At 38.1% G+C, this 24,099-nt stretch overlaps 1 protein-coding gene across 1 annotated transcript in view; it reads left to right on the top strand.

Annotated features, from left to right (window-relative positions):
• Positions 1-18,425, top strand: part of LOC105498232 (U2AF homology motif kinase 1) — a 30,947-nt gene extending 12,522 nt beyond the window's left edge. Inside the window, exons 5-8 of the mRNA XM_011770232.2 lie at positions 2,870-2,946; positions 3,095-3,193; positions 6,850-6,938; positions 11,196-18,425. Of these exons, the coding sequence (XP_011768534.1) occupies positions 2,870-2,946; positions 3,095-3,193; positions 6,850-6,938; positions 11,196-11,342 (412 nt within the window). The 3' untranslated portion in view covers positions 11,343-18,425. The remainder of the gene's footprint in view (positions 1-2,869; positions 2,947-3,094; positions 3,194-6,849; positions 6,939-11,195) is intronic.
• The last annotated feature ends 5,674 nt before the right edge of the window (positions 18,426-24,099 follow it).

Raw genomic sequence — 24,099 nt, 5'->3', positions numbered from 1 at the left:
GTTTGTTTTTTGTGATGGAGTCATACTCTGTTGCCCAGGCTGGAGTGCAGTGGCACGATCTCGGCTTACTGCAACCTCCACCTCCCAGGTTCAAGTGATTCTCCTGCCTCAGCCTCCCAAATAGTTGGGACTACAGATGCATGGCACCACGCCTGGCTAATTTTTTGTATTTTTTAATAGAGACAGGGTTTCACCGTGTTGGCCAGGCTGTTCTCAAACTCCTGACCTGAAGTGATCCACCCACCTCTGCCTCCCAAATTGCTGGGATTACAGGCATGAGCCACCACGCCCGGCCTAGTTTTTGTTTTTTAAGTGGCTTATTTTTACTTTACAAATGCTTACTTACAATAAGGAAATAATGGTCTTTTTATGCCGCAAACACTTCAATAGCTATATAGAGATACATTAATTTTATTAGACTATAACAGCATCTCAGTCTTTTTTGTTTTTAATGACCTAAAATTTTATGTATTTATCATGTGCAACGTGTTTTGAAGTATATATACATTATGGAATTATTAAATCTAGTTAATGAAAAAATGCACTAGTTTACATAGTTATCATTTTTTGTGATGAGAGTGCTTAACATTCACTCCCTGTGTTTTTCAAGAATCCAATATGTCATCATTAACTAGAATCACCATATTGTGCAGTAGGTCTCTTGAACTTATTCTTTCTATCTAACTGTAATTAGGCATCTTTTGGCTTTGGCCAATGTCTCCCCAAACTCTTCTGTCTTCTAACTCCCCCACCCAGCCTCTGGTAACCACCATTCTTCTCTCTACTTCTGCGACATCAACACTTTTTAGAATTCACATATGAGTGAGATCATGCTGTATTTGTCTTTCTGGACCTGCCTTATTTCACTTAACATGATGCCCTACAGGTTCATCTGTGTTGAAAATGACAGGATTTGCTCCTTTTCAATGGCTGAATAGTATTCCATTGTGTATATATATCATATTTTCTTTTTTTTACTCATCTGTGTTTTTCTTTTTCTTTTTTTTTTTCACTTTTTACACATCTGTTTTTTTATTTTTATTTCTTTTAAGCTAACATACAAGAAATGAACACTTATCTGTTAATAGATACTTAGGTTGATTCCATATGTTGTCTATTGTGAATAGTGCTGCAACAAACTTGGACATACAGGTATCTCTTAATCACACTGGTTTCATTTCCTTTGGATGTATACCCAGTAGTGGGACTGCTGGTAGTTCTGTTTTTAAAAAATTTTTAAGAGGCCTCCATGGTGCTTTCCATAATGGCTTTACTAATTTATATTCCCACCAACAATGTGTGTGGATTCCCTTTTCTTTATGTCTTTTGTCTGTTTGATAATAGCTATTGTAGTAGATGCGAGGTGATACCTCATTGTGGTTTTGTTTTTTCATTTTCCTGATGATTAGTGATACTGAGCATTTCTCATATATTGTTGGTCATCTATATGTGTTCTTTTGAGAAATGTTTGTTCAGGTCTTTTGCCCATGTTTTAATTGGGCTATTTGTTTCCTTGCTGTTAAGTTGTTTGAGCTCTTTTTTTTCTTTTTTCTTTTTTCTTTTTTTTTTTTTTTTGAGACAGGGTCTCATTCTGTTGCCCAGGCTGTAGTGCTGTGGTGTAAACATGGCTCACTGCAGCCTTGAATTCATAGGCTCAAATGATCCTGGAGCTACAGGTGCATGCCACCATACCAGCTAATTTTTAAAATTTTTTGTAGGGAGATGATCTTGCCATGTTGCCCAGGCTGGTCTTGGACTCCTGGGCTCATGTTGTCCTCTCACCTCTGCCTCCCAAAGTTCTGCGACTACAGATGTGAGCTACCACACCCAGCCAAATTGAGTTCTTTATATATTTTGTATATTACTCCCCTAGCTGATGTATAGTTTGTAAATATTTTCTCCTATTCTGTAAGTTGTCTCTTCACCCTGTTCATTGTTTCCTTGGCTGTGCAGAAGGTTTTTAGTTTGATGTAATCCCATTTGTCTGTTTTTGCTTTTGTTGCTTGTGCTGTTGAAGTTATATTAAAAAATTCAATGCCAAGAACAATGTTGTGCAGCTTTTCTCCTGTTTTCTTCTAGTAGTTTTGGGTCTTACATGTAAATTGTTCATCTATTTTGAGTTGATTTTTGTGTAGTTGAGAGATAAGGGTTTAATTTTATTCTTTGGTGTGTTAATATCCAGTTTTTCCCAGCACTGTTTATTGAAAATACTGTCCTTTCCCCATTGTGTATTCTTGGCACCTTTGTTGAAAATCAGTTGGTTGTAAATATTTTTTTTTCCCTGGGCTCTCTGTTCTGTTTCATCAGTCTGTGTATCTGTTTTCATATCAATACCATGCTGTTTTGGTTACTGTAGCTTTGTAGTATTTTTTTGAAGTCAGGTAGTATAATGCTTCCAGCTTTGTTCTTTTTTCTCAAGATTGCTTTGGCTATTTAGGGTGTCCCTATGGTTTTTGTTATAGATATTGTCCATGGGTTTTTGGTTTTGCTATCTAGTTGCTTTATTATTAGAGAAATTTGATGAAATTCAACAATCATCCCACCACTGTCTTTTTTTAAAATTGTGTTACCCTAAATCTGTGGGTTTTTTTCCACTCACTGTTATAGAGTGTGAATCACTTTGCAGTATTTCATTTATTAATCAAAAGTGTTATTTTAAATCACAGTATAATGTCATAGGTATGTATCATGAATTGCTAAACCATTTACTAATAAATAGCATTTGTATTCTTTATAGGTGAATGATTCAATAAATCATGCTACTATAATTAATGCTGTCATGAACATTTAGACATTCTTACTTTCTTTAATGGTTGCATTTTCAAAAGATTCAGTAGAAATGATAAGGCACCTATTTTTTGTGTTTTAGCATGCTTCATGATGATCCAAGCAGAAGAATTCCTGCTGAAATGGCATTGTGCAGCCCATTCTTTAGCATTCCTTTTGGTAAGTTGTATATTCTTTTATTTTTTTCCTGGTCATTTGACAGTCATTCAAGACATCCGCACTAATTTATATTCCCAAGTTCCTTTATCTGGTGTTCAACTTATTTGGGGGGATTTACATTTAACCATATTATGATGAATTTTAACAGCCCCTCATATTGAAGATCTGGTCATGCTTCCCACTCCAGTGCTAAGACTGCTGAATGTGCTGGATGATGATTATCTTGAGAATGAAGAGGAATATGAAGGTTAGTGTTTTCTAAATTATAATGTGTCTTTCTTAAATAAGTCTGGAATAAACATGTCTATAACATTTTCATATTTTCCAGTTTATCTAATGAGAATATTGAACAATATGATCTCTAATATACTCTCACTTTTTTTTTTTTTTTTTTTTTTTTTTGAGGCAGAGTTTCACTCGTTGCCCAGGCTGGAGTGCAGTGGCACGATCTCAACTCACTGCAACCTCTGCCTCCTGGATTTAAGCCTCAGCCCCCCAAGTAGCTGAGATTACAAGCATGTGCCACCAGGCCCGGCTAATTTTGTATTTTTAGTAGGGATGGGGTTTCACCATGTTGATCAGCTGGTCTCGAACTCGTGGCCTCAGGTGATCCACCAGCCTCAGCCTCTCAAAGTGCTGGGATTACAGGTGTAGCCACTGCGCCCAGCCCTCTCACTTTTATATTCATAATGTCCTTTTGACTCTTTCATGTTTCATCTTTACCCAGTTAATGAAGAAGATTAACTTCCCAACAGCTTCTATCTGTCTGATCTGTCTCTTCTAGCCTTTCCCTATGCTTGTGTTTCTCCATTTTAGTTCTCTTTTTTGCTTTTAGCATTTATTCATTTAAGACATATTAACTGAATATTTACTATGGGATTACTTCCCATCTTTAGTATAGTAGGGGAGACAGCTACATAAACAATTATAGTTGTGATAATCTGAAGATAGGGTACTATGCAATGGCAGAAAGGGCAAGTACTTAACCCAGTCTTAGTAACTGGTGAATGCTTCTCTACAGATGTTATATCTGAGCTCAGTAATTTGGAGTTGCTTGGCTAAAAGTTGAGGGATTAGGAAGTAAGTGGCACAAACAGAGATGAAAGTGTCAGAAAACAGCAAATTAGTATGACTGTATCTTAAGATATTTGTTGGGAAGCAATCAGTTAAAGCTAATGAGGTAGTCAGAGTACAGACCAGTTTGCTATGTTTAAGAATTTGGATTTTATCCTAGAGATGGTAACACCAAAATACAGATACGTGAAGAACTTTGCATCAGGTATAGAATAATATCTAACTTATGGTAAGTATTCAATACCTATCTATTCTTTGTTGAATTCAGTAAAGAGTTTATTAAATAGTTTTAAATGGGAGAATGACATAGTCAAACTTGTATTTTAGTAGGGACATTTTGGAAACAGAGAGGGAGTAGGCTAAAGCAGGGCCAAACTTAGACCAAAGACAACAGCTATGAAGCATTTGCATCGACCTATTGTTACTACTACTAGAGAGACAATTTTATGTAGCGATTAAGAGTGTAGACTTACAAAAATTAGCTCGGCGTGGCGGCACATGCCTGTAATCCCAGCTGCTTGGGAGGCTGAGGTAGGAGAATCGCTTGAACCCAGGAGGCGGAGGTTTCATGTCCCGACAGAGTAGTGAGAGAACTGTAATTTCTTTGAGTCTGTGACCATTTTAAGAGTCTTGAGTTTTCATGTTGTCTATCTGAAAGAAAGTCTTGCCCTCAGCATTGTTTCAGGTCATGAAGGTACAATGACTCTGAATTTCCTGGGATCAGTTCAAAATACTACTTATGTCCTTTTAGTCTTCATCTTTGTGAAGACCTGCTGTCTTCATCACCTCATTCTGTCTACTCCAAATAATTTTGATGTCTTTAAAACTGAAGCTTGGCCTTTTTTTGAATAAACCTTTAGACTACCATATAACTCTTCTATCTTGCTGTGACTTTTTTTTCTGCTTTGAAATACACTGAGTCTTTACATTTTGTTTAAATGTTGCTATTCAATCTTAGTGTTTAAGAATCTGAAGTGAACTAAAGTGCAACAGACAATATATGGTACCATTAAATACCTTTGTTACTTTTGATGAACAGGGTCATGAAATAACAAGTTTCTTAGCTAGAAATTATGGTATGTGTTGGAACAGCTGTCTTGTAATCTTGATAGAGGCAGGGAAGGAAGTTAAACCTTACATTATAGACCAAATTCAATTTCAAATCAAGTAAAGATTAAAATACTAAAACAAGGGAATGAAATAGGGAAGGAGGGAAAAGAAAGGGGTGAGGGAAGGAAATAGGGCAGGTGGGAAGGAGATAATTTTTTAATATAAAAAGACATTGTATAATTTTGTTTTTTAATATTCCTGAAGTTGGAAAGGCCTTTTTTGAATATGGCAAAAAACTCAGAACCAGTATAATAAGCATTGAACAAAATCAATCCTGACAAAAATAACTCTAAGAAAGATTAAAAGACAAAGGATACTTTAAAGAAAAAGTATTTATAGCTCTTACTACAGTTTATGGAAAAGGAAGTAGACAAGTCTTTTACACATATGCTTTTATTCATTATTATTATGGAAATGCTCATTAGAGCCAAACTGCAATATCTTTGTTACCCATCAACCACATTGACAGTGATGAAACATTTGATTATCCTCTTGTGGGTAAGGGTATAAGGAAACACATTTTTGTACCTTGCTAGAGAAAGTTTACATTGGTAAACTTTTATGGAAAGCAAATTGGAAAAATTACAAATTTATGTCAATTTTGACCCAGCATTTCTGTTTCTAGAGTGTCAACTTAGAAATACACAAGTGAGGCCGGGCACGGTGGCTCATGCCTGTAATCCCAACACTTTGGGAGGCCAAGGCAGGTAGATCACCTGAGGTCAGGAGTTTGAGACCAGCCTGACCAACATGGTGAAACCCTGTCTCTACTAAAAATGCAAAGATTAGCTGGGCGTGGTGGCACACGTCTGTAATCCAAGCTACTTGAGAGGCTGAGGCAGGAGAATCACTTGAACCCTGGAGGTGGAGGTTGCAGTGAGCCAACATTGTGCCACTACACTCCAGCCTGGGCAACAGAGCAAGACTGTTTCAAAAAAAAAAACAAAAAAAAAGAAAGAAATACACAAATGAAATGAGATATGCCTGGGGGGAGTTTAATGGTAAAAGTTTGGAAGTTGTCTAATCAGTACTGGACATATTAGATAATATATTGAACATTCATAGAATAAAATATTTCGTAACCATAAAAACAAATGAGAAAATTTTATGTGATAATTTTATCTTAAAGGACATATTTAATATAAAAAGCAAGGTATTTGCTTTTATAATTTCATATTTGCTTGTATATAAGTTTATAATAATTATGGCAGAATACAGAAAAAATTGGCTGGACACGGTGGCCTCCCAGCACTTTGGGAGGCTGAGGTGGGCGGATCGCGAGACCAGGAGTTTGAAAACAGCCTGGTCAGTATGGTGAAACCCTGTCTCTACTAAAAATACAAAAATTAGCCTGGGGTGGTGGCACCCGCCTGTAGTCCCAGCTACGGAGGAGGCTGAGGCAGAAGAATCGCTTGAACCTGAGAAGCGGAGGTTGCAGTGAGCTGAGATCGCGCTACTCTCTCCAGCCTGGGCGACAGAGCGAGACTCTGTCTAAAAAAAAAAAAAGAAACTGATCATTATGTGTTGCCTTCAGGGAGAGTAGAAGGTGGCAGACTATTATTTAAAATTTTGAATCATTTGAATGTCAACTATTCAAGACATAAAATGACCTCATTACTAGTTATGTATTCCTGAATTCTTTGATGATTAAAAAATTTAAAATGTTGAATACTTGTTTATTATATCAGAGCAGTTACTGTTATATGTTTTAATAATCAGATGTTGTAGAAGATGTAAAAGAGGAGTGTCAAAAATATGGACCAGTGGTATCTCTACTTGTTCCAAAGGAAAATCCTGGCAGAGGACAAGTAAGTGAATATTTTCATAATTGCAGAATTACTCAGAGGTTATTAAAATTCTGTGTTAAATGTTTTAGTTCTGTAGGAAGATGTACAACAAAATTTTGCTAAGGATTATGAGTTTTGCATTTTAATGATTCATATATTCTGACTTGTACTTTTTACTTATTCTAAAAGTTCTATAATATGCTTGCATTTTTTTAGCACTTAAAATTTTTTTTTTTCTTTTTAAATATTGGCTGGGTGTGGTGGCTCACGCCTGTAATCCCAGCACTTTGGGAGGCTGAGGTGGGTGCATTACTTGAGGTCAGGAGTTCAGAGATGGTGAAGCCCTGTCTCTACTGAAAATACAAGTTAGCCAGGCGTGGTGGCACGCACCTGTAATCCTAGCTACTTGGGAGGCTGAGGCAGGAGAATCACTTGAACCCAGGAGGCAGAGGTTGCAGTGAGCCAAGATCCTGCCACTGCACTCCAGCCTGGGCTGGGAGAAATGAGTGAGACTTCGCCTCAAAAAAATACTACTTTTGGCCGGTGCGGTGGCTCACGCCTATAATCCCAGCACTTTGGGAGGCCGAGGCAGGCGGATCACGAGATCAGGAGTTTGAGACCAGCGTGGCCAACATGATGAAACTCTGTCTCTACTAAAAATACAAAAAATTAGCCCGGCTTGGTGGCGCATGCCTCTAATCCCAGCTACTCGGGAGGCTGAGGCAGAGAATTGCTTGAACCTGGGAGGCGGAGGTTGCAGTGAGCAGAGATCACACCACTGCACTTCAGCCTGGGCGACAGTGTGGGACTCTGTCTCAAAAAAAAAAACAAAAACTACTTTTGAGCCACTGTAAACAGTAACACCAGGCCAGGGGAGGTGGCTCATGCATGTAATCCTAGCACTTTGGGAGGCTGAGGTGGGTAGATCACCTGAGGTCAGGAGTTTGAGACCACCCCGGCCAACATGGTGAAACCCCATCTCACATGGTGAAATCCTGTCTCTACCAAAAATACAAAAATTAGCCAGGCGTGGTGGTGGGCGCCTATAATCCCAGCTCTTTGGGGGGCTGGGCAGGAGATTTGCTTGAACCTGGGAGGCGGAGCTGCAGCGAGCCGAGATTGCTTTATTGCACTCCATTCTGGGTGACAGAGCGAGACTCCATCTCAAAAAAAAAAAAAAAACAATAACACCAACTGCTAAATCATGCTTTATGTCAGGTTCAGCTAGAGAAATGTTTTAGTCTAATTTTGTTCTAATTAAGTAGAGTTAGAAAGCCAGTTAGGTTAAGTTCTAATTGTAATAGAAACTATCAGTGATAGTTTAAAGAAGGAAAGTGTGCTGGACTGAGTGAGAATTCTTGAACCTGAGTTCTAGCCTCAGTATGATTAGCTTTGTGATGATCCCCAGTTTCTTCATCTGTAAAATGTGTGGGCTAAAACTGTTATCACCACATTTTCTTTAGAAACTCTTTAATTCCAAATTAAATTATATGACAAAGAATATAAGAAAATATTTATTTGTAGGATTTTTATTTTTTGAGAGAATTTTAGTTTGCTCTATCTTCAGGTTTCTCGTTCTTGATATTATTGACATTGAGCCTGATAATTCTTTTGTTGGAGTAGCTGTTCTCTACATTATAGAACGTTTAACAGCATTCCTCATTTCTACCCTTTGGACAACAAAAATGTCTAGACACTGCCAGATGTCTGTTGTCTAGGGGGTGCAGTCATCTCTGGTTGTGGATTATTTTATCTTTCTTTGTGTGTGTGTGAGACAGGGTGTCACTCTGTTTCCCAGGCTGGAGTGCAGTGGTGCGATCTCAGCTGTCTGCAAACTCTGCCTTCCAGGCTCAAGTGATCCTTCTGCCTCAGCCTCCTGAGTAGCTGGAACTACAGGCACGTGCGCCACCACACCTGGCTAATTTTTTGTATTTTTTATAGAGACGAGGTTTTGCCATGTTGCCCAGGGTGGTCTTGAACACATGAATTCAAGAGATCCACCCCGATTCAGCCTTCCTAAGTGCTGGGACTAAAGGGATGAGCCACTGCGCCCAGCTATTATTTTATCTTAATAGCTTAAGTATTATGAACATTCCTGACAACTGAAAAAATATGAAAACAAAAATATGAACACAATTTTATTCTAGTCCTAATGAAAAGTTATTGCCAAACTAGTGATAATAGTTTTACATTTAGTATCACATACTGAATACTAATATGTATAATTCTGTCCTTGCTGTTTAGTCATTTAACTGATATTTATTGAGCATTTATTATGTTCTAGGTACCCATCATAAAAGTGGTCAAATCAGATTTTTTTAAAATGTGATGATAAATGCTAGGGAGAAAAACAGATTAAGGTAGAACCTTAAGGAGTGCTAGGATAGGTAGGGTGGGTTGCACTTTTAAATGGGTTAGTAGGGAAGGACATACTGAGAAGGTTTTGAGAGTCAAGATTTGAGGGAAGCGAGGAAGAGAATTTTAGGCAAAAGGAACAGCAAGATCCTGAGTATTCCTGGCAGATTTGAGGAGGCCTGTGTGGCTATAGCAGAGTGAGAAAGAAGAATAGTAGGAGATTAGATCAGAGAGATTAGGGAGTTGTAGGGGGCATACTAAGTAGAGTGAGCTTGATAGAGTATTGAGATTATATTGGCTTTTACTTGCAACTAGGGCAAGATATTGGAAGATTTGGAAAGAAGGGCTAACATGATCTGACTCAATATTAGCCCCAGTGGTCAAAACGAAGTGGAAGATACAGAAGAGACAGAAGTCTTTTCCAGAGAGAAGTATCCAGGTTTAAGATAGTATGAAAAAAGTATCAGTGAGAGGAAAGTTGTTATTTTGAGAGGTTTTCACCGACATTTAAAGGAGAGTGAAAGCTGCTTTTGATAAACTCTTGGAATCACAGATTTAATCTATTTAGATTTTTGAAAATGTTCATTACCTAGTTGTCAAAGCCATTCTTCATTTGAATTTTCTTTTTTAATTTGAATTTTCAATTCAAGTAAACATGGTTTTATAAGGAATGTTACAAAAAACACTGAAAAATAATGAATGCGTCTGATAAAGCAATTATAAAAATCAGAATTAAAATCATATAGCCCTATTAATTTCATAATGAATTATAAAAATAAGATGACTTTCTTAGCGTGGGATGGTGTAGTATAGAAAAGTATAGCCTATCTGAAGCCAGGAGTATTATAGAAAACATGATATTCCTTCTATAAATGCATGTCTACTCATTTATTCAACTTTGGTCTATAGGTTTGGGAATAATTAAGAATCGGGTAAAAAAAAAATCAGGAATAGATTCATTATTCCTTTTTGGGGTGGGGTGGAGCTGGGGACAGGGTCTTGCTCTGTCACCCAGGCTGGAGTACATACAGTGGCGTGATCTTGACTTTTTGCAGCCTCAACTTCCTGGGCTCAAGTGATCCTCCCAACTCTGCCTCCCAAGTAGCTGGGATTATAGGCACGTGCTACCACGCCCAGTTAGATTTTGTTTGTTTGTTTTTGAGATGGAGTCTTGCTCTGTTGTTGCCCAGCTGGAGTGCAGTGGCACAATCTCAGCTCTCTGCAACCTGCGCCTCCCAGGTTCAAGCGATTCTCCTGCCTCAGCCCCCTGAGTAGCTGGGATTACAGGCGCGCGCCACCTTGCCCAACTAATTTTTGTATTTTTAGTAGAGACAGGGTTTCACCATGTTGGCCAGGCTAATCTCGAATTCCTGACCTCGTGATCTACCTGCCTCAGCCTCCCAAAGTGCTGGGATTACAGGCGTGAGCCCCTGCGCCTGGCCAAATTGTACCTCCTAATAGGTGCAATTTCCAGCAGCTTTTGACCAATATTTTTTCCTTTTTCATTTCTAAAAGTACAGAATATCATCCAGATACCATTGAAATGCAGTTGCTGTCTGGGCTATTCAACCCTATCTTTGGGAGATGTCTAGTGTTATTCACCACTCCTGTAATGACCTTGGCAAAAGATTGTACATGATTCACACAACTTGTCTTTGAGAGATTTTTCAGAGTTAAGCTGAGTTGTGAGGAAGTATTCTAAACCTTGCTGCCCTGAAGTATAGTTCATGGACCAGCTGCATCGGCATCACCTGAAAGTTTGTTTAGATCAGAAACTCAGATGACATCTTAGACCTAAGGAAGCAAAATCTGCATTTTAATAAGATTTCCAGTTGATGTATGTCCATTAAAGGTGGTAAAGTGCTGGTCTAAAACAATCTTGGTGGAAATGAAATGACGTTTTTTTTCTCTGTCTTCTTTCAGGTCTTTGTCGAGTATGCAAATGCTGGTGATTCCAAAGCTGCGCAGAAATTACTGACTGGAAGGATGTTTGATGGAAAGTTTGTTGTGGCTACATTCTACCCGCTGAGTGCCTACAGGAGGGGATATCTGTATCAAACCTTGCTTTAATCAGTAACTTAAGGACTGTTTCCTTTTTCTCCTCTTCCATTTCTTGAGTTATTATATTCCACATCTGAATGCAGGAGTACCCCCTTACCATTTTAAGAGGTACTTTGTACATTTATTTAATCCTACTAATGTGCAGCCATTGCCCAAGCAGTGACTGCATTGCATACATTTGGCACTGAGTAGGACAAGACCTCTCAGCTATACATTGAGGGGTTTTAGAGCATCCATGTGGGCAACCCTTTTTTGTGAAGGAGAGCAGGTGTTGCTCTTCAGTATGTAACCTAAAAAAATCTTAATTATTTCATGGGTCATGAAGCAAGGATGAATAATATCATGTCTTGGTAAATACTAACAAATTTGTTAGGTTTGGTGACATCATTTACAGATTATTTCTTTATGTTGTCCAGTGGTTCTTCCTTATTGTTGATATCCATAAGCTGGCACTGGATGCTCTCAGTAATGTTAAGCAATTGTCAAGCAGCAGTTACCTACTGTGTTCTTAACACTGAGTTGTGAATTTTTTCTTAAAGGAGTACTGTAGTACTGAATATTCCTTTAAAGGAACTGCAGTGAGCCTATCTAAGTTTTTTTAAATTAAGGCTTTTAAAATAGAAAGCTGATGCTTGATCTTGCACAATTTTTATGTCTAGTATGTATGCTTGAGTGTGCGGGTATGAATGATTAGAGAAAATTTGAGTCAGTGTACTTTATAGTGTGAATCCTGTGAGCTAATACAGTCTATACTCATTTCTTCCCTACCTGTTTCACATCCGTAAGATTTAAGAGATACATTTTTTGAGAGGTAGTCTGTCTGATACAGTGTAAATGACAAAACAGATAATTCCTGAGAGGCTTAGAACAAACGAGTCTAGCCTGGAGTTAAATTGAGACTTCTAAAAAGATTGGAACAAAGACTAAGTTTTGCCAGATGTAAATCAACCCCTCTTTTAGTCTACTTTAGACTCAGTATTAGCTCATCTTTTTTGTAGTAAATCTATAGTTTTAAGGTGTCTCAAGATGTGGCTCTATCTACTATGATGGAAAATTGAAGTGGGTCGAAAGAATTAGATGTACAGTGAAGGGAAAAGAAAAAAATGGGCGAAGAGAGGATGGAAAATAAAGGATTCTTTTTTTTTTTCTGTTTCTCATATCACTGCTCCCTTTTTTCTCCACTTCCCTCATTCTCTGCCTCTATCCTTAGCTGAAGACAGACTAGAGGAACAGCATCCCAGGTAGTTTGGCTTTTGACTGCAAGTTAGTTAAGAAAGGTGTAGATATAATGAAGTAGAAGTAGAAAGGAAGAAAAACTCAAAGAATTCTTAAAAGGATTCATAGCAACCTAATGTGTCCCTGAGTAGAGGATGCTGCTGTATGTGTGTTCATGGACACAAGTTGATTACATAGTTTTTAGAATTATAATTATGGATTCTTCTTATTTCATGGTAGGTTGTCTTTAAAGATATAAAAGTTAGGACGCCTTTATGAAGCACTGATTATACCAAAAAAGAAAAAAAGACAAGTTATATACAGGTTATTAATTTTTTTATTTATTTATTTTTTCCTAAGGAAAAAGTCTTCTATCTTTCCCTGCTGGAAGCCTCCTCATATTTCCTTATGTTTGCCATGCAGGTTGCTGAGAGTTCAATTAGAATTTGCATTTTACAGAATGAAATATATTACCCCATGACATTTTAGTTATTTACAATTGTCAAATTCAGGACTCTCCTTTAATGTTTATTATGAAACCAAATTTGGCTTAAGGAGGCTGATTTATGAATTACCAAAGGGTCTTTTGCCATGTTCCCCAATACATGCGCTTAGAAGGAAGAACTATTTTTTTTTTATTTTGGCCCTTTCAGGGGTTGATTATAAATTGGTTTGTTTTCAAGTCAGAATTCAAGTGGGCAGAACCTGTATTGTGAAGACCTAAACTTTCCTAAATGTTCATATGGGTAGCAGATTTTGTGGTGATTAGAAACATCAGGTCCTTAAATACGATGAACATGGGATACAAAGAAATTCTTTATAAGGGCAAGTATCCTAAGTTAGCACATTGACTTTTCACTCCCCTCCTCCCCCAAAAGAAAAATCTTTACAAATAAACTGCAGGTAGTCTTCTAAGCCTAGTCCTGCAGTATGCTGCTAACATCTTGATGCCAATCTTCGCAGCATTCTTTGATTGTCATCTTATTGCTGATACATTCATACATATATTTAGTGCTTGACACTGTAGGATTTTGTTACAGAAGATGCTAACTAGATTTTAAGGGAGCTGAGGGAATAATTGATGAGTCTTGAATTAACCATGCATTTAATTAGAGGTTTTTTTTGTTTTTTGTTTTTTTTTTCGAGATGGTATCTTGCTCTGTTGCCCAGGCTGGAGTGCAGTGGCTCAATTTCAGCTCACTGCAACCTCTGCCTCCCAGGTTTGAGCAATTCTCCTGTCTCAGCCTCTCCAGTAGCTGGGATTATAGGCGCTTGCCACCATACCCGGCTACATGTTTTATATTAAAGCCAGAGAATTGAAAAATAAATGCCTCTGTGATTTAAATTATTTTATAGCTTAGCCCATTCTACCAAAGATCACATTAGCAGATTACCCCTCCCACCTCTGATATTATCTTTCTTAAACCTGAACCAAATATTATCAAAAGATATAAGTTTCATGATTAGGATGAAATACATACATAGGGATTTTGATTTACTGAAGTTATTGGAAAACCTAGAATTTTCTTTTTGAGAGAAAGGGTAAAGAGGTGAGGGTTCATGTCACTTAACTCCTACCCTTTTGGGCAAATTCTGTCTCAGGTAGTTTTTCATTCCCTAAATTAATACCTGTGCTTCCTTGCCTCTCACCTTCCCAGTTACATCTTTGGGATATTACTGTGGTACATTTTACACCCAGAAAAGGCACATACGGTGATTATTTTGTAGGAAATACTTGATTCTTTTGAAGCATATTTGGAGGGGGTAGCTAGCTAGCCACTGTCAAAACTAATGCTGTATTTACAGGACAAAAACAAGTAGAGTTGGACACCTCAGTAAGAGACAGCATTAACTAAAAGTACTGACTGCCTTTTAAAGGAATTTTTTAAAACTATCCTCTTGCAATAAGAGATCCACATTTATTACCACTGGATGTCTTCCTTTTTTGTGGCCACCAATATAGCAGCTCTCTTTAGAGGGATTCCCTTTCTGCTATGCCTTGAGCCAAACTGGCTGCTTTTAGAACAAAAACCATAAGTATGGTTTTACTCGAACTTCTCTTTGTTTTTATTGAGAGAAATATTGCCTTCTTTTTGGTACTCCAGCTGCTTAAGAGTGCTGAGATATGTTAAATTATTCTTTAAAAGAAAATCTCTGAATGCTTATTTAACTTGTCTTCTAGATTCACGTTGCTTATATTTTAATTATTGAGCAAATGTATTATAAGGAATGCTGCCATGTAGAGAAAGCTGAAGAGAAACCATGGGCAGAGGCTTTTTTCTGTCTTATTACACTGGACCTTCACTCTGGTAAGGGCATCAGTTACTTTTCTGGAATAAAAGGCAGAGTTAGAGCACTTATCAGATGCTGTTTCATGGCTTGTTTTAGTTAATTCACCATGCAGATAACTAACATTTGGGTATCCTTTTGTTTTGGGTCTTATTTTCTGACTGTTAGACCTATCTTACATGTAATTTCTACTATCAGTGTACTTGGCAGCATGACTTTTTTTTTTTTTGTACAATTAATTTAATGAAAATCAGCACCATTGTAAATGATAGTAATTGTAACAACATAGTTACTGGGTGAAGGAGTAGGGGAGACACTCAGTAACCATATATTTACCTAGACACTTATGCAAGGGTACATGCTAGGTGGCTTTATTCAGATTCGGGTACAGATGGAATCACATCATGACTTTGAGTCTGATGGATGTGTAGATAAAGATTTAAGCAAGTGCCTTGTGTTTCCTGGAAAATATTAAAACTCATTTGGTTTAGCTTCCCAGATGATGATAATTAATAGCACTTCTGCCTTTTTCCTGGAGTAACTTTTAATTGAGTCACATATGATAGTATAAAAGTCCAAACTTTTCTTGGTTTACTTTTTGTTTTATTTTTCATATATATATTCACTATCTTCCTGGAAATAGCCTTGGTTTACCTTATTTTTTTGTATGTGTAAAACTATTCGTGTTTGATTTTATTCCAATATTATGTATGATGGAAAAGCCAGAATTGTCTGGCAGAATTTAATTTTTCCTTGGATCTCTAGTTCTGTTTTTAATATCAGGTTCCTTCATCAAATTTTATTACTGTAGCTCTCTGATATAATTTTATTTCTTGTCAATTATGGTCACATATAGACAAGTAGTTGGTCACAATTAGCTCAAAAGAATCCCCATTTCTTAAGGTGCTCAGTCAATCACCTTTATTTTGAGATGGTAGTGTTTCAAGTTAGTATTACTTATTAGCTTTCTTGATGAATATAAAAATGTTGTCTCCATCGTACGGAGCTGAGCCTCTTGTGGTATATTAAGATAAGTCCCATTCTTAATCACAGAAGAACATGGATATTTTAGTTTTTGGAGTACCTAGAATTGTAAAATTTGGTTTCATTTGTTTTAGGATAGCTTCTCTGCCTGATACTGTAGGATATGTCATGTTTGTTATTGTAGTCGCCTCCCTCAGATGTTTTTCACTGTTTTTAAAACTATATAATGACCAGTAGATTCACAGTGACATGTACTTGACAAGTGCCGTGGATATTTAAGAAGAAGGTAAATAATTTTAATATTTTTGCTGTAATTTTATAGGAGCAGTGGACTGCAAGAGAAATATCTATAAATCAGAGAGTATTTAGGAAACTTTATATTTTATAGGTGGTCATTAAAATGATCTTCAGGATATAAGATAGTTTACACAAACTTTATTCTCCTGATAGGAAATTTTTATTCATTTTCCTACCAGTCAGCACTTTTGTTCTGCCTTGTACTGCTTGTGAGGATTAATGTTTTAAATTTGCTTTATTTGTGCTTTTCAGAGAGTTGTCATAATTGTGGCAGTTGTGTTTGTGGCTCTGTAAATGCTGGAATTCATGGGAAACTTCTCAAATGACTGCTTGAGTGTTATTTCCCATTAAATTGGTTAGCTGTCACAATAACCGGAAGAAAGCTGGTGGCTCTTTTGAAGAAAGCCATGTATGTTTTGTTACCTAGGTTCATAGTATTTTAATTTAAAGGCAAAGAGAAGCATTCTATCTTATTTGTCTTATAAACCATTAATCTTTTTTTTGCAGAAGAGAGCTTTTTTTGTTATACTGCTTTGTATAATGGAAATAAGTCACATTCTGGGGGAAAAAAACTGGAATTGTTCGTATTTTGTTTTTTTTTGCGGCGGGGGGGAAATCTTTATGTGAAAAATCAGAGCTACTTGTTACCATGAGCCCTTATTATCAACAAGATAATTATTTGTAATCACTTTTTTATCCCAGATTGGAATTGCTTTCCCCTTCTAAGTTATCTTCCCTTAATAATATTTATGATGTCAGGACAGTGAGGGTGTAAGAGCAAATGCAGTGAGGTATTCAAAAATCCTGCATATATGGACTCAAAAGTTCTTTAGTTATTTGAATTACATATAGCTATATTATTTTATTAGCATGGGTTGTCAGAAGACTGCCAATTTTAAGAGTAAAGAGGAGAGAGATAAGTAATAAAAAAATAGAGGAGGGGAAGAAAATGGCTCCCTTACTGGTCTTAGTAATCTTCCATATAGTTAATGAGCTAAAAATGATACTTAAAGTTCCAGGTTTGGTACCGCTAGCATAGAAACATTGCCTTTCCTGCACATTCCTCGTCATTGTTTCCTCAGAAAAGCATTTTAAGAGTTTGTGAAACCAGATTAAATATCTATATTCAGTTTGGCCTAATGTTTAAAAATAAATATTTGTACTCCAGCTTTTGTGTATTTGGTGTACACTGCCACTTACGCAAATCAAGGATCAGAAAACTGGAGGTTAGCCATCTCCATTATTTCCTTTTGCACATTGGGTACAGTGGGTGGCATTAGTATGCACTAGCTGCAAAGTTACAGCACCTTAAGGAAGTAAGTATATTTATTATAATTAAAAAAAAGGTTAAGCTGCATGTCTGTAGATTATTTACTTTGCAGACTGTAAAGCTGTCATATCTTTTCCAGCAGAATTTACTCTTTCATTCTTAATTCTTTTTTGAAATCTTAAATAATTTAACATTCCTTTATAACCTCTTAACAGTGTCAAATCTCGGGTAGAAGGGATTTTATTTTTTCCCAAAAGGGCTCCATCTTTGCTATCTGTTGATCACTCTTAGAAAATCTAATTAAGATCAATAAATTTTAACAGTTGATGGCATCCTGTGTCAGCTGGAGTAGTTGGTTGTGAATATTAAAACCTAGTACTATTTTCCCTCAGTAACATGTAATTGCTACATTTTTTATAAGAAGGTATGGTTAGAAAAAAATGTGAAAGATCACTTAAACCAAAGCCAGTTACAAGGAGTAATCTCTCCTGTTGGTTTACCTTCACCTCAGAAGTACAAGAATATTACAATACCTAGTGAATAGTTGTCTGTAACATTTCTACCAGTTGTATCAGTAGCATATTGGTCTTAGCATTTCTTGGCACTATGGTTCTGCTGTATTATTTGTGATGTCTCATTGTTTGTGAGGTTTTTTTTTTTTTTTTTAAAGAAAAAACAAAAACAAAAATTAAGTGGGACTATATATGTAGATGTGTGTCAGTACCAAAAAGTTATTTTTTCAGATCCCTAAATTTCTGATTTCCATTCAAGTCTTTTAAACTCTTTCCTGCTGAATAGCAAAGGACTTTTATTTTTCCACTTTCCTATATTCCTAAAAAGTATGAACAATGCGTTTCAGTTGACTGTATTGCATACTTTTTTGCTGAAGACTTTTTCTGTAAACACAATTGCCTTGTTCAGTTTTGTTGTAAACTGACTTACCATAAGATGCACTGTTGATAATGCTTTCTGATGTGTGTTTGATACGAGTGATAAAATAAAAGCTTAAAAATAAAGGAGTTTCTTTTTAATTTCAACTTTTTCTATACTTAGTATAAATACTCAGATAACAGGTAAATATATTTATTTTATGATTTAATTTTAACTAAAAACTGCCGTTAAAAATTTCCATATAGCTTTAACCACCCATTTCTAAAGAATATGATTTTTCACTTTTGGAAATCTTGCATCATATTGACAATACTAATATGTAATTTTTTATTTTGGAAAAGTGTTCTTGATATTGTAGAAACAGCCAGGTCTAATGAAAAGAACCAGAGTTCAGAGTCAGGAAATTTGTGTTCTAGTCTTGGCTGTTTTATCAACTTGGATATCTTTAATCCAGTGATTCTGCTTTGATAATAGCTGTATTTTTATGTTGTGAGGACCAAATGAGATAATAGGTGCAATAGTAATAAAACAGCCATAAATCATGACGCATCAACTAGGTGATGGATACCGTTTTAGTTTATATCATGTGTAATGTTCCCTTTTTCCATATGGGAACTGAGACCCAAATAACCTGAGACCCAATTAACTGAGACAACTGAGACCCAATTAACCCAAATAAAGAGACTTGCCCGACATTTCATAAAACTGAGAGGTGGTATTTATATACTGGTCTGTCTGGGAGTGGCATTGGCATGTTGTTTTAGGAAGTCAGTGACAGATCCGGAAGATATTCAACAGGAAAATATTGTTAGGAGGGACACCCTAAGAGACTGTTTTAATAACTTAGACTGGAGATAAGAATATTTAAACCAGTAATTCTCATCCTTCAGCATATAACAGAATCACCTGGGAGGGCCTGTTAGGCTACCGACTGTTGGGCCCCGCCCCTAGAGTTTCTGACTAGTTTTGTGGGATTCGAGAATTTGCATTTCTGACAAGTTCTCAGGTGGGACTGTTGTGGCTGCTAGTGTGGAGACTGCACTTTGAGAACCACTCATCTAAACAAAGAGCATTGTTCACAATTGAAAAGCAGAAGCAGTCCTTTATTCAAGAGCTACTTAGGAGTAGCTCAATCTCTTCATCTCGCTGGTAGTAGAATAGTGACTAACTGAGTGGTATTTTGCACCAGATGTTGTGCTAAATGCTTTTTGTGCATTATCTTTCCCCCTACCTACCCCTAATCCTCCCAACAAGCCTATGAGGAAGATATTAATGTTCACTTCATTTTATGGTTAAGGAAATGGGTTGTTTAGCTTACTTCCTAGGGTTTGCACAGTGGACAAATGAATATCTAACTCCAGAGTCACCACTGTGCTAGATTGCCTGCTAGTCAACCCAGTAATTCCTTCTAGATCCAGCTTCCCTTTTTTTTTTTTGAGACGGAGTCTCGCTCTGTCGCCCAGGCTGGAGTACAGTGGCCGGATCTCAGCTCACTGCAAGCTCCGCCTCCCGGGTTCACGCCATTCTCCTGCCTCAGCCTCCGGAATAGCTGGGACTACAGGCGCCCGCCACCTCGCCCGGCTAGTTTTTTGTATTTTTTAGTAGAGACGGGGTTTCACCGTGTTAGCCAGGATGGTCTCGATCTCCTGACTTCGTGATCCACCCGTCTCGGCCTCCCAAAGTGCTGGGATTACAGGCTTGAGCCACCGCGCCCGGCTACTAGAGCTTCTTACAAGATCCCTCTCTCCTGCCCTCTTGTCTCTTAACATTGCTAACAGTTTTCATTTTTAAAAAGAAGCCTGATCATGCTACTTATGTTTAAAATTCTTCATTTTATTTCCTATTCTGCCCATTTGCCTTCAAAATAATATGTAATTCCCTTGAACTGGCATATAAGACTTTTTACAATCTGGCTCCACTTGTCAATCATGCCTCCTGTCTCTTTCCCTGTTTATATTTCATGCTGCAGCTACACTTACCTGTATTTCTGCAAAATCCATACTTTTTCCTGTTTCTGATCCTCTTATTAAAATGCCATTCAGGCCAGGCACAGTGGCACACGCCTGTAATCCCAACATTTTGTGAGGCCGAGGTGGGCGGATCGCTTGAGCCAGGAGTTCAAGACCAGCCTGGGAAACATGGCGAAACCCTGTCTATACAAAAAATAGAAAAATTAGCCTGGCATGGTGGCATACACCTGTAGTCCCAGCTACCTGGAAGGCTGAGGTGGGAGTATCACCTGCGCCCAGGAGGTCAAGGCTGCAGTGAGCCGTGATGAGACCAAGTGCACTCCAGCCCAGATCACAGAGTGAGACCATGTCTCAAAAATAAAACAGGAAGAAATTAGCCAGGCATGGTGGCATGTGCCTGTAATCCCAGCTACTGGGGAGGCAGAGGCATGAGAATCGCTTGAACCTAGGAGGCAGTGGTTGCAGTGAGCCGAGATTGCGCCACTGCACTCCAGCCTGGGTGACAGAGCCAGGCTCTGTCTAAAAAAAGAAAAAATAAAACAAAGCGCCATTCAATTCCCTGCCTACCCATGCCCAGTTTATCTGTGTGATAAAATCATATTGATCTTAAAACAGCTCAGTTGTTACTTTCTCTAGTTATCTTCCCTGTACTCCTCCCTGTCAAATTGTTAGTACTTCTGTACCAAGTCTGTACTTTGTATGTACGCATTTCCTATATGACTAGATTTACCATTTTGTTTTGCCCCAAGTGTACTCCATATCAGTAGTGGATCATCATATTCAGATCTGTATTCCTAGCACCTAGCCCCATGCCTGGGCTATATAGTAATTGCTCAATAAATGTCTGTGGCGTTGAAAATGAATTCATAGAATCTGGCATCCAGTTGGATGTGGATGACTCCAATATTTCAAAGAATGGCAGTTTAGTAGTTTATTTTGTTTATTTATTTTTGAGACAGTTTTGCTCTTGTTGCCCAGGCTGGAGTACAATGGCACCATCTCGGCTCACCGCAACCTCCGCCTCCCAGGTTCAAGCAATTCTCCTGCCTCAGCCTCCCTAGTAGCTGGGATTACAAGCATGCACCACCACACCTGGCTAATTCTGTATTCCTAGTAGAGACGGGGTTCCTCCATGTTGGTCAGGCTGGTCTTGAACACCTGACCTCAGGTGATCCACCCGCCTCTGCCACCCAAAGTGGTGGGATTACAGGTGTGAGGCACTGCACCCGGCCAGTAGTTTCTATTTTAATTGACTCTATAGCAAAAAGAAATCACTATAAAGTATAATCTATTGATGTACAAATAACAAAATTGGCAATTAATCAAACAACTGAGAAATTTAGAAAGGTAGACTTTGGATTTTAAAAATATAGCAAATTATGCCTGATCACAGTGGCTCATGCCTGTAATCCCAGCACTTTGGGAGGCCAAGATGGGTGGATTGCTTGAGGTCAGGAGTTCAAGACTAGCCTGGCCAAGACAACAAAACCCCATCTCTACAAAAAAAAAAAATACAAAAATTAGCTAGGCGTCGTGGCACACACCTGTAATTCCAGCTACTTGGGAGGCTGATGTCTAAGAATCGCTTAAACCCGGGAAGCGCTCTCTCTATATATATATATTATAGAGAGAGAGAGAGAGAGCAGATTATTTTTGTGGAACAGTTTGTAGTCCTAAATTTAAGGAATTCGGATTTTTCATATCCTTCTGTTGCATAAAATTGTGTATCTGAACAACCAAAATCCTTGAGTTCTTCTTTAGCATGAGTATATTGAACTTGCTAAACAAATTTCCACTTTAAAAACATGAGATGTTTTATTGTGACTTGTAGTTCTCTCTAATATTCTGTAACTTTTAAGAATTCTTGACTTAATATGTTGGAACATGAATGAGTTGCTACACGTAATTACTAAACCATTTCCAAAAGCCTATTTTTCATTAAGCATACAATGTCATCTGCATATGTAATATTATATCGATGTCTGTATGTATATTTCAATATCTTTATTTACATATGAAATAAAAATAATGCTCAAAGGAAAGTGGGTGACTGATGGCTGCATATTCAAATACCAGCTAAATGAAATGTCTTCCAGAGTTGTGCAGACCTGGCAAGAGGCTCTATGACAAGGACCATCGAACACCTGTTCAGTTGAGAATACTTTGTAAAGCAATAAGACGTTATTGATGTTTCTGTTGGAAAAGATTTATTAGACTAGTAACAAAAGATTACTGCTATAGGCTGGGCGGTGGCTCATGGCTGTAATCCCAGCACTTTGGGAGGCCGAGGAGGACAGGTCACTTGAGGTCAGCAATTCAAGACCAGCCTGGCCAACATAGTGAAATTCCATCTATACCAAACAATCCAAAATTAGCGGGGCATAGTGGTGCGTGCCTGTGGTCCCAACTACTCAGAAGACTGAGGTTAGAGACTTGCTTGAACCCAGGAGGCAGAGGTTGCTGTGAGGCATTGTACTCTAGCCTGGGTGTCAGAATGAGACCGTGTCTCAAAAAAAAAAAAATAATAATAATAATAATAATAAATTACTGCTATATAATTAGAACATTTACATTTTTAAGACCACACTCCTTTAAAGAAAAGAGGGATCAGGCTGGGCGCGGTGACTTGCACCTGTAATCTCAGCACTTTGGGAGGCCGAGGCAGGTGGATCACTTGAGCTGAGGAGTTCGAGACCAGCCTGGCCAGCATGGTGAAACCCTGTCTCTACTAAGAATACAAAAATTAGCTGGGCATGGTGACATGTGCCTGCAGTTCCAGCTACTCAGGAGACTAAGGCAGGAGAATCCCTTGAACTCAGGAGGCGGAGATTGCAGTGAACTGAAATGGCGCTACTGCCAGCCAGCCTGGGCAATAGAGCGAGACTCTGTCTCAAACAAAAAAAAGAAAAGAGGGATCAGGGGTAGATTTTTTTTAAAGATAGAGATTTTGCAATAACCTTTTGAAAAATGAAGCTCACAAAAAGAACTGCATTTTAGGTGGAAATGAGCAACTTACAGAGGTAGCAAACACATCTGGTCACCTGAGTGGCATTACTCATTGCACAGTTGGCAATAGAGAGCCTCTAGGGCTTATAAGCATACTTAAATAAGTATGCTTATTTTTGCTTAAAAAAACGTAAACCGTATATTTAACTGTATGTTAAGACACGTCTAAATAAAGTGTTCTGACAGAAAAGATGAAGCAAGTAAACGCTCATCTTTTTTGTTTTTTGTGTTTTTAAATTTTATTTATTTATTTTTATTTGAGACAGATTCTCGCTCTGTTGCCCAGGCTGGAGTGCAGTGGCGTCATCTTGGCTCACTGCAACCTCTGCCTCCTGGATTCAAGCAATTCTCCTGCCTCAGCCTCCCTAGTAGCTGGGACTACAGGCATGCACCACCACACCTGGCTAATTTTTGTATTTTTAGTAGAGATGGGGTTTCACCATGTTGGGCAGGCTGGTCTTGAATTCCTGACCTCATGATCCACCCGCCTTGGTCTCCCAAAGTGCTGTGAAGGCTCATCTTTAAAGTAAGAACGAGGCCGGGCACGGTGGCTCACGCCTATAATCCCAGCACTTTGGGAGGCCGAGACGGGCGGATCACGAGGTCAGGAGATAGAGACCATCCCGGCTAACACGGTGAAACCCCGTCTCTACTAAAAATACAAAAAACTAGCCAGGCGAGGTGGCGGGCGCCTATAATCCCAGCTACTCGGGAGGCTGAGGCAGGAGAATGGCGTGAACCCGGGAGGCGGAGCTTGCAGTGAGCTGAGATCTGGCCACTGCACTCCAGCCTGGGTGACAGAGCGAAACTCCGTCTCAAAAAAAAAAAAAAAAAAAAAAAGGTA

The sequence above is a fragment of the Macaca nemestrina genome, chromosome 1, assembly GCF_043159975.1.
Source record: "Macaca nemestrina isolate mMacNem1 chromosome 1, mMacNem.hap1, whole genome shotgun sequence".
Lineage (NCBI taxonomy): Eukaryota > Metazoa > Chordata > Mammalia > Primates > Cercopithecidae > Macaca > Macaca nemestrina.
Note: the sequence above shows the minus strand (reverse complement) of the source record. Positions and strands in the feature narration are given on the sequence as shown.